Source organism: Cygnus atratus, chromosome 26 (genome assembly GCF_013377495.2).
Source record: "Cygnus atratus isolate AKBS03 ecotype Queensland, Australia chromosome 26, CAtr_DNAZoo_HiC_assembly, whole genome shotgun sequence".
NCBI classification, from domain to species: domain Eukaryota; kingdom Metazoa; phylum Chordata; class Aves; order Anseriformes; family Anatidae; genus Cygnus; species Cygnus atratus.
In genome coordinates, this window is record NC_066387.1 from 4,092,435 (window position 1) to 4,102,897 (window position 10,463).

At 59.2% G+C, this 10,463-nt stretch overlaps 1 protein-coding gene across 1 annotated transcript; it reads right to left on the bottom strand.

Annotated features, from left to right (window-relative positions):
- Positions 1–1,154: 1,154 nt before the first annotated feature.
- Positions 1,155–10,047, bottom strand: ANGPTL4 (angiopoietin like 4). The gene is made up of 7 exons (XM_035568118.2): positions 9,484–10,047; positions 8,809–8,919; positions 8,148–8,280; positions 3,734–3,847; positions 3,546–3,641; positions 2,984–3,259; positions 1,155–2,449 (listed from the first exon to the last, which is right to left on the bottom strand). Exons 1-7 carry the CDS (start codon positions 10,036–10,038, stop codon positions 2,268–2,270), a joined length of 1,467 nt encoding a protein of 488 aa, XP_035424011.1. The 5' UTR covers positions 10,039–10,047; the 3' UTR covers positions 1,155–2,267.
- Between the last annotated feature and the right edge of the window lie 416 nt (positions 10,048–10,463).

Sequence of the window (10,463 nt, forward strand, 5' to 3'; positions counted from 1 at the left end):
CTTCTGGGGGGCAACCCCGTGTCCTGCCAAAAAACGGCAGTGGCTGGGCGTGGTGTAGCTGCCCCGCTGGTTTATATTTTATGCACAAAGCCCACCTTAGGCTAATCACTTCAGCACCCAGGCTAAAACATGGCCCTCCGGTGTCTGCTGCTGTACCCAGGGACTAAACAAGCTTTGGATTAAGCAAATGGAACATTAAAAATGTATTTCTGAAGGCGAGAGGGAGCGGATAGATAGCAGAGGGCAGCGTAATGGGCTCTTTGTGCAATTGTGCTTGGGGCTATCATTGACCCCAGGATTTTCCCCAGGGAAGGGGGGTGGACGCAGGAGCTGGGGAAGGCGTATAGGTGCCTCAGGTATTTGTGCAGCTGCTCCATGGGACTTCCCAAGCCCTGTTTGTTCTTGTCTTTCCCTTCTGGAGTGAGCAATTCTTTTTTTATTTTTTTTTCCTCTTTTTTTTTTTTTTTATTCTTTCGTGCTTTATAGTAGAATACCTATAATCAGCTAAAGATGTGTTGCTGTTCTCTCTAGCTCTGACATCACTCTGGATGGGCCATGTGTCTGGGACCACATGCCCCGCTACTTTACCGGAGGAGCAGAGCATCAAGGCTTCTGCTGGATTCCCAGATTCCTTTACACATGATAACTGCCCCAAACCTGCGATAAATACTTATGGAGATTACTATGCACACATGTTATGAACAGGTAAGAAGTTATTTATTGGGGCTTCTCCTGGTCAGATCTGACTTTAATCCGTGCAGGTAACTCAGACCTCAGCCTTGGCTCTTGTTCAAGGTGCTGGCGAGTGCTCGCACAGCGCAGAGTTTTCCTGCTGACTACAAGGAATCTCCCCAGTGCGAAGCTCTGCCTTCAGGGAGTAAGAGCCTGCTCGTTGTCACTGCTGTCCCAGGGCTTGATTTCCAGTGAAAAAATGTAGAAATCCATAAGCTTCAAGCAGACTGAAAACTATGGCTGGGGCTACAGCAGACACTGCTGCCTCAGAGGTCCACAAGCCTATTGCAAATTGTTCAAGTCAAGAAGGAAATGTTGTGTTGACATCAAGCACCCATAAAAGCAAAGTTTATGAATGCAACGTGCTCACACAGCTCCCACGCAACTTTACTGGTAAACCATCAGGCAAATAATCCAGCCAGGACAGTTACAGGCTTGTTTTTATTAAAAGACATCTTCAGAAAAGATATTTTAGTACAAAAAAAAAAGTTTAAAATACACAAACTACAGTTGTTGTTTTCCAGCGCCAACATTTATAAATTACACCACATTGTTTTTAACACTGCATTTAAATACAGAAACAAAATTAAAACAGGAAATTCATCAAAAAGATCCAACATCCTACAAATGACTATGTACAATATTTAGCAGCTAGGAGCTCTAGCACAGTAGTCAATATGACTTCAATAGGGCAGGATGCTTGGGAAGTCCCAAGACGGCAGCGTGGCCCGTAACAGTTTTTGGGGACCTGTTTCGCCCCTCTCTCCTGACACCCATCCCAAAGGCAAGAGCTCCTTTCCTGGAGCTGTGAGTGTTTTCTGCAGCTCCCAGCAAATGCCAGCACAGCCAGAAATCGCGGTGACTTCAAAGCTTTGGGGCCAGGGGAGGCGAGGGAGCCCAAAGTCCCCTTCTCCAAAAGGAGCCCTGCATCCTCCCAGTGACACCCGTATTCCCAGCGGGTTGAAGTCACGGGAGCAGGGCTGCATGGCAGAAGCAAGATCAAGCTGTCAGAGGCTCCTGCCCCACGGGGCCAGGGGGGAAATAGGGGGAAACTCACAGGGGGTGCGTACAACTGGTTTGGGAACAACGGTGAGAGGTGGGATGTGGCAAGGCTCAGTACCCAACGGCTTGGGGCAGGGTAGCAAAACCCTTCCTGTGGCTCCCTTTTACCCCAGCTCATCAAAACCAGCATGGAAGTGTTGAGGCAGGACAGAAAGCACCAGATGACTTGAACCCACTGCAGCAGCACGAGGCAGACTGGAAGACCCCCGGGCATGCTCTGGAGGTTGACCTCCCTGCCGGCAGCTCTCCTCCTGCTTTGGGAGCTCCCATCCAGGGGCTTCGGCGACACGGAGCTGTTCTACTTGCAGTGAGGAGCTGCGCCGTGCCACAGCCCCTGCCCGCTAAAGGGCTGCTAGCGAAGAGAAACGGTCCTTGGGGGCTTCCTGGGGAGGGTGGGTGGATTTTCTGTAAACACCAAGTGATGGAGCTCACATCTGTGCTCCATGGAGAAGATCAAGTCTGAAATGCCAGCTTCAGGGCTCTGCTTCCAGTGCTGTGGGTTGGATTTTCATGCTGGTGGACTTCAGAGGGTAGTACCTGCCTTTCCATGTCTTCCAGAAGATGCCCTGCTTGCGCTCGTGCCTCTGGCGAGGGATGGAGCGGAAATACTTCCCGTTGAGGTTGGCATGGCCACAGGTGCTGAACCACCAGCCACCTACCAGGGCAATTCAGAGGAGGGTTAAATCCATAGCACTTCCAGCCAGAACACAAACCCAGCTTCGAGACAGCTGCTGCCCCTGTTTTCCCCATACTCCAGGGCTTTGGGAACTTACAAGACCTTGTACACATTTGAGGAGTCCCATGCACTGGAAATACTTGCACGGACCCGGTAGGAGTTCAGGACAAGTCTGCATATCCCTGCTGCTCTTTCTTGCATGCAATAAAACTTCACCAAACCCTGCGGCAGCCCCATCTCAGGCCTGGGTCTGGCCCCTGCTTTACTCGAGGGTGGCAGCCAGCAAAGCCCTTACAAAGGCAGCTGCTTGGGGCAAGACCTGAACCATGGCTTCATCTCCCCTCCCCGTTCCTCAAACAGCTCTTCCCATGGATCCCTCATCCCCCAGGTCTCAGGTGCAGGGAACAAAGCAGCTCAGCACCAGAGGGAGCATCCAGCCCCAGCCCATTCCTGGCCACCACCAGGGGTGGAAGGGAAAGCACACGTCCCTGGGAAGGAAGAGCCCATACTGACCTGAGAGGTGCTTGGCACAGTTTGTGTCAGCTTTGAGGTCGTGGTCACGATCCCGAGTGGAGAAGGGTAGCTGCCTGAAGTCCCCAATGGCGTTTTCCAGTTCTCCAGACAGAGGTCCCAGCAGGTTGAGAGTGTAGGCTGTGCTCTCTCCACCAAGGCTGAACTCAAACTGAACTGCCTGGGAATTTCCCTCCCAGTCCTCCAGCTCGATCAGGAGGTTGTACCTTCCCTCCTGGACAAGGTGATGGATCTTCTCCAGACCCAGCCAGAAGTCACCTGAAAGAAGAAACTTTACCTTGGTCACAGGAACAGGACAGGCTGCTGAGACAAACAGGGCCCCAGACAGGACAAGCCAGGACACTGCAGTATCTGAGTCGCTGTGTGCCACGTTGTGGGACAAGTCAGAAAGACCAGACACAACAGCGGTGTCCCCCTTCTCCTCACCCCAACACTGTGCTCCAGCATGTGGAGATCTCTAGGGGCCAGCAAGGGGGAATAACTCATCCTTGGTTAAGCTGTCACCTATCCTGTGATAAGAAGATTGATGCCATCATCCACCTACCACGAAGGTCTCCAAAGCCATTCTTGTAGGCATCCCAAAGCTGGTCAAAGTCTACAGAGCCATCTGTACGCCTCTGGATCACTGTCCAGCCACCTTCTGCGGGGATTAAAGACAGTCATTTCAGGGCTACCGTCGGCAAGGCCGCCGTGCAGAGTGCTGCGAGGCGCACGGCATCTCCAGCACGTTACCTGCAGTCATGTCGCAGTAGACTTTGAAGGGCTGAGACCCCGAGGGCTGCACCTGGAAGATGCCGCTGCTTTGCTGCCCGGCCAGGAAGAGCTGCTGGCAGTCCTCTGGGAGCTCTGCAGGAAGAAGGAGAAGGTGTCAGAGAAGATGTCCCCGTGTCCCGTGTCCCATGTCCCCTGGCTGCTGCCACCACAACCCCGGCAGGCGCAGCCCTCGCCAGGAGCCCGCCAGCTGCACGCACCTACGGCTGCGGTGTTGGACATGTGCTGGAGCTGACGGCCCCTGGGTCCCCAGCATTTCAACGCCAGTGACCCAATATCTTCCCATTTATCCTAACGCAGCTATTTGGGCTCCTGTCCAAGGCAGAAGCTGGGCATCGGGCCAGGCGGCAGCAGCCCAGGGCTGGGGAGCACGGCTCCCCGGTGAGGGCAGAGACCGAGGCACTTCCAGCTCCCTCCAGGGTTTGGGATGGGGCAACGACAAGGCAACCACCTGGGAGGGGAAAGCTTCCCCATCTCAGCCCCGTACTGGAGCCCTCCAAGGGCTATGGGGTGGAAAGAAAGTCCAGAAGGCACCCAGCACACATCCAAGCCAAGCCTGATGCTGGTGCTGGCAGGCAGGGAGCCAGCCCGGGGCGTCCCCAGTGCCCTGAGACTCACTGACTGGGGTGGGTGGGCGTGGGGAGCCCCGGCTGATCGCGCACAGGGTGAGGCCACCCCCAGCACGCGGCTCCCACCTCTCCTTCCACCCCTTGGGGACTTTGCCCCTGGCTGCCAGCAACGCACCGTTTCAACAGTGCTGATAAAAGTCCAGCCAGGAACCGCCACCCGCAGCACCCAGCAAGGAAAAAAACCTGTTACAAAACCCGAGTCGAAAGGCTGCTGGAGGATGTGTAGAGGCTTCAGCCATGGGGTGCCGGCACGCTCAAGGGGCTCTTTGTGTGCCGGGACAGGTGCCCCCGGCCCCCCGGCCCTGTCACCCCCAGACAAAGGCGCTCTGTTCCCCTGCTGTGGGGGCAGCTCCCGGGTGAATGTGGGGTGGATTCGGGTGGCTCGCAGCTGCTGCCAGCGTGACCCCAACGCAGGCGGCTGGGGAGACCCAAACACCGGCATCCCCCTCCCCGGGTAGTGCCGGCCATCCCTGCAGCCCTTCTTGGGATCCCCCCCCCCCCCCAGCAGCAGCCCCCGGGGGTCCGGGCGGGGAGAGCAGCCTCCCCTCCCAGCCACAGCCCTTCGTCTGGGGCCAAAGGGTGGAAGTGGGGCCTTTGGGCTGCTGAGGGGGAGGGCGGCCCCGCAGGACATCGCACAGGCCCCATGCCCGGCCCCATCCCCACTGGGGCAACGGAGCCAGAACTGGAGGAAAGGTCAGCGGGGAGGGGGGGCGGGGGACGGCAATGTGACACCCACCGCCACCTTTCACCCACTTCCAGCCCCTTATTCCCCCCTCGCCCCCCCCCCCCCCCGCCATGAACTTTCCCCGCCTTGGCGGCCCCCCTCCCGCGCCCAGTGCTGCCCTTAGCATCCCTCGCTCCTGGCTGATGCCAAGGCAGGACCAGGTGCCACCAAGGCCACCGGCGCAAGCACAGGACAAGACCCCAGCCCGCGCACACGCGGACAGAGGGCGAGCTTTTTGCACAAAGGATCAAAGCACAAAGCACTGGGCGTGCTGGGGACACCAAGCACATCGCCAACGTGCACGCTTCCTAGGCAAAAGCAGCCAGGGAAGGCAAAGGGGGCTTAAAGGGAAGGAACCTCCCAGGGTGGTCCCTGGCCCCACAGTGAGCCCAGCTCACACAGAGGCAGCAGGGATGTCCCGGAGGCTCCCAGCAGCAGCAAGCCCACAGCAAGCCCTCGGTGCTCTCCTCGCCTCCTCTCCCACATTATCGCCAGCCCTGGCAGGATGGTGCCCAGGCGGATGCTCAGCTCCGCCACGTGGCTCCCGCGTGCTGAAGTCAGCCCTGTCCCAGCTGGTTTTTTCACTGGGCTCTGACCAAGCTCATTGCACTCTTATCTCTTCTGTTTTCCTGGGGCAATGGGGACTTTCAAGCAGCTGAATGAGATGCAGCTGCTTGAACAGCCTCAGCTCAATCTTTGTTTGAGGAACATGCTCGTTAGTTCCAGCTTGTGTCGCACATCCGTATGGCACCAGCAGAACAACAAGACCTCCTGGCTGCACTGGATGTTTTCCTTTCCCTCCCCCTTTATTTAGCCAAACAAGACTTCAAATCAACAAGGCTCACTGGAGCAGCCCCAGGCATGGCACCACATTTACCCAGCAGGATCTCCAGGCACGGTGGAGGTCACCAACCTCCGACAAACATGATCCTGGCGGAGGGCAGGGCGTGCCTGGCTGCGCTCGCGCCCCACCGGGGCTGTTTGCATCGCCTGCCCCTCACCCTCCCCAGCCCGATTATTTTGGAGTCCCAGCACCACGGGGAGAGCAGGGCTTTACCTTTCGCCTACTCGGCCAGCTGCCAGGGAGCGCAGGCTCTGCCTAAAGACGTGATCCTCTTTCTGCAAGTGATTAAACCTTTCACTCTCGAGGCTGCTCCAAGCCTTCAACTTTCACATGCTTGGCACGCCGCCATCCCTGGCCTGAAAACTTGTGTTCACTGGATGCAAATAAAAGGGTCTTTCTGAAAAGGCTGCTGGTGGAGTTCATTGCTGCTCCCCTGGGCTGTGCCAGCATCGTGGGTCTGCCTGACAATAGGCAGGGAGCAGCCACGGGCACAAGGCTGAGCCGTGACTGCCTGCTCTGAGAGCTGCCAGCAAGCCTCCCAGGCAGGGGGCACAGGGCCAGCTTTGCCAGATACTGTCTGCTTTAAGATTTGCCAGAAAACTCACTCAACTTGGTAATGAAAGGAAGCCAATTTGTTTTCTGTCAGTGATATCAACAACAGGGATTAGGCAAGAGAAGGGGGGAGCTCGCGGCTCAGTCAGCCCATCGGTATGGCTGGGATGCCCAGCACGCTGAGGGCGCGCAGGGTCCATGGCGTGCAGATGGGATCCAGGAAACATGCTGTGCTGAGCTCTCACACACCCCCTTGCTGCATCCCCACAGGTGGTGGGGTCCTCGCTGCGCCCCGAGGCGTTTCACAAGGGCTGCAGCACCCAGCACCCACCAGCCGGCGCAGCCTACATTCGACACCAGGAAATAGCACAGACCTCGCCCACCTCCTTGCACCCCACTTTCGGCATAGCCTGGAGGTGAGAGAGAAGAGCAGGAGATGCTGCTGGAGACAAGTCACAAAGCAAAAAGCTGGGAGGAAACTGGAAAAAAGAGGTTTGGAGACAGTCCTCCAGCTTGATAGCACCGCTCTGAGCAGGGGAGACCTTGCAGAGCCCCGCCGCGGGCTGGCTGGCCCCGCCGAGCCAGGTGCCAGGAGTTTGGAGCACCGTGTCCCATCTCTCCTTATCTGCACGGATTCTTTGTTCAGCTCACCCAGTGTTCAAGCACAGCGGTGACAGCTCTGGGCTCCACATACAAACTCCCATGTGCTTTCCCATAGCTGTCCCTGCGTTAAGCCCTAAGCAGGATTTCCCCGTGGATCCTCGCCCTGCTCAGTTTCTATTTGGCTCAGACTGGACATCCCCAGACAGCTGCACAGACGCTTCCCTGGCCAGCGGAGCCAGCGCTGTGATTTAGCTGACATGACACGAGAGCAGCTGCTCCCGGCCAGTGAACCCTGCGGGATCGCAGGTTTCTATCTGGAAGGGAGGTTGCAAGGCACAGCGTGGTGGGGACAGCCACCGAGACCCCCGCTCCGGGCTGCTCCGCTGCCCTGCAGGAGCTCCTCCATCCCTACCAAGCCAGGGGATGCTCCAGGCAGAAACAGGGGCTTTGGACACGACATCTGCTCGCCCGCTCTAGCACACGTTTCCCAGGGCTGCGACTCTCCAGTGCAGCTCCCAGACATTTGCTGCAGCTCAGCACCGTCCTCTAAGGATAGTACAAGCTGAGGAACTCGTCTTTCATTTTTGGGACCCAAATACAAGCGGAGGGAGATGGTTGTACAAGGATGTAGCTGTCTTCTCATGGTCCAGGACACCCTAACACTCCCTTCCACCCAAGAGGCAGATTCTGCTTGGCAAAAGTGAGAGCAGGTGAACAAGAGCCAACTCCAGGAAGCAGAGAAAAATACCTGCTAGCAGTTTCTTTGCTTCCCACTGCATTCTTAACATCAGGCAGAAAAATTCCTCCTAAACCCTTAAATTCCTGCTGGACTAATACTGATCCCGAAGGCTGGGTCCTGCCCATGCTCCAGATCTTATCCAGCCTGGCCAAGCTCCCAAGCCCCAGTTTTGCGAGCAAATCTCACATCCTGAGTCAGGACAACTGAACCTTTTGTTTCCGAATGACTGCAACTGCTGCTGGTTCGCCCCAGCAAGAATCAGGGCGGCACGTGCGGATACTTACTCTGCGTCAGCACAGACTCCACGCTCGCGTTCTGGCTTTGGTTGGTGTGGCTGAGGCTTTTCTTCAGGTTTATCTTCCACTTCGGAGACTGCGTTTTGTTGTCCTTCAGGTGTAAGGGGATCAGTAGGTTGACCTGCAAAGAACAGAAAATGCAAGTCAGGACAGTTTTATCTCAGCTCATTTTCAACACTGCTGCCCAGCAGAGCTGATGGGTCACAGCATCGGCTGCCCCCCCATGACCAGGGTGATGCTACTGGGGTCAGACCAGAGCTGGGGGCTGAACTTGCCCAGAAAGCTCAAGGAGCAGGAGGCATCCAAGGCTGGCACAGCCAGGAATTATTGTGTAGTTTTTTTTTTTTTCCACACCCATGCTAATGATTTTATTCTACAGCTAAACTAAACAGAACGGCACAGAGCTGCTCGTTTCCCACACAGCAATACCTCACATTTCACTATGCAGACACGCTGGAAGCTCCCAGCTCTGCTTTTTTGCTGCCCGTACACCAACACCACAGCACAGGGACTTGAAGCCAGAGGACAGCAACACTGCTGCTCCTGCCACCAGCGTGCCATGCCAGCTGGGCTGCAAGGGATGGCTTCAGGACCCAGCTGCGGTCCCCAGCCGCACGGCTGCTGCGTGCAGAGCTGGACGGGTGCTCACCTTGCTCTGCAGGCTTTTAATCTGCAGATTCTGCTTGTCCAGCTTGTACTGCTGCTGCTTGATCTTCTGCAAGAGCTCCTCGATTCGGGAGTTCTGGGCATCCATCAGGGTCTGCGGGGGGAAGAGCTAGGTGAACCCCGCAGCAGAACATACGGCACGGAGCCGGGCAGGATGGTGCTCCCGGTGACCTGGGGCAAGGTCCCCACTAGCAGCTCCGGTGTCCCCAGGCCGGTCGGGTCCCCCCCAAACCGCAGTCACAGTGCTCCGGGTGGCTCGGGTCCCTCCGTGCTGATCCCCGTGTCCTGGGAGGGTTGGTCCCCACGAGTGCCCCCACGTCGGTCCCCCCCAGCTATCCCCGGTGCACCGAGAGGGTCGGGTCCCCCGGTGCTCTCCCGGTGGCCAACCCCCACGAGTGGCTCCCGCGAGGGCGGGGACCCCCCGCTTCTGCCAGCCGGTCCCGGTGCCCCCGGGTCGGGTTGGGTCCCCCTGGGTTCCCCCGGGGCCGCTCCCCCTGCTCGCTCCCGGTGTCCCCGCTCGGGTCGGTCCCGATGGGGTCTGGTGCTCCCGGTCGGGTCGGGTTCCCCCGGCTCCCGCGGGGCCGCTCCCCCTCCCCGGTCTCTCCCGGTGCCCCAGGTCGGGTCGGGTCCCCCCGACTGCCCCCGGCCCCGCGCTCACCTGCAGCGCTCCCAGGTCCTTGGCGCTCTGGTTCTCGGCCGGCCGCGCCTGCAGCGCCTGCCGGACGCGGCTCTCCAGCTGCTCCAGCCGGCCCTGGATCTCGGCTTTGTCGGCCGCCACCTCCTCCAGGCGCTGCCGCAGCGCCTCGGAGAGGTTGAAGAGCTGCCGCCCGCGGCCCTCCAGCTCCCGCACGCTGGCCCGCAGCAGCTCGCCCTGCTCCTGCGTCTCCCGGGCTTGGCGCAGCAGCCGCCCCATGGAGCTGTTGTGGGCGCTCAGGCGGCTGCCGAGCTCCCGCATCTGCCCCTTGGTCCTGTCCACATGCTCCTTCAGGCCGTGGCCGAGCTGCAGCAGCCCGTGGGCGATCACGTTCACCTCGTCCCAGGAGGCGAACTGCGCCCGCCGCTCCTTGCCGCCCGCCGCCGCCCGCCGCTCGCTCCCGGCTCGTCCCGGTGCCGGTACCGGTGCCGGTGCCGGTCCAGGTGCCGGTGCCGGTGCCACCGCCATGCCCGCCGCCGCCGCGGCGCACAGCACCAGCGCTGCCCCCGTGAGCTGCATGGCCGGTCCCGGTGCGCGCCCCGCCGCCGCGCCGCCGCTTTTATCGGCGCTCGGGCGGAGACCGGCCGCATCACGGCGGGGAGTGCCCGCCGCCGGCCCGCCCCGCGCCGCCCGGCCCCGCCGCTTTGTTCGCTTTCCCCCCGCAGCCGGCCCGGCTTCCGCACCGCCGGGCCCAGCCCCAGCCCTCCCCGCAGCCCCGGCCCCGGGAAGAGCCGTTCTTTCCCTGCCAAGCCCTGTGCCTGCCTGGTGTTACACCCTGCCATGTCCCCCACCCATCCCCATCCCCATCCCCATCCCCATCCCCATCCCCATCTCGTTCCCCGTCTCGTTCCCATCCCCATCCCTACCCCCATTCCCATCCCATCCGTGCTGATGGCCCTACCCCACATCCTAACCTGGGCACCCTCATTTGCCACCCTGTTGCC

Bases quoted from the DNA above. Each gene is read 5' to 3' on its own strand.
- ANGPTL4 (XM_035568118.2), bottom strand. From the start codon at position 10,038: ATGCAGCTCACGGGGGCAGCGCTGGTGCTGTGCGCCGCGGCGGCGGCG. The intron at 3,848-8,147 runs GTAAGTATCCGC...TTCTTCCTGCAG, and splicing joins GGAGTCTGTGCTGACGCAGA to AGCTCCCAGAGGACTGCCAG. The intron at 3,642-3,733 runs GTAACGTGCTGG...TAATCCCCGCAG, and splicing joins CTACTGCGACATGACTGCAG to AAGGTGGCTGGACAGTGATC.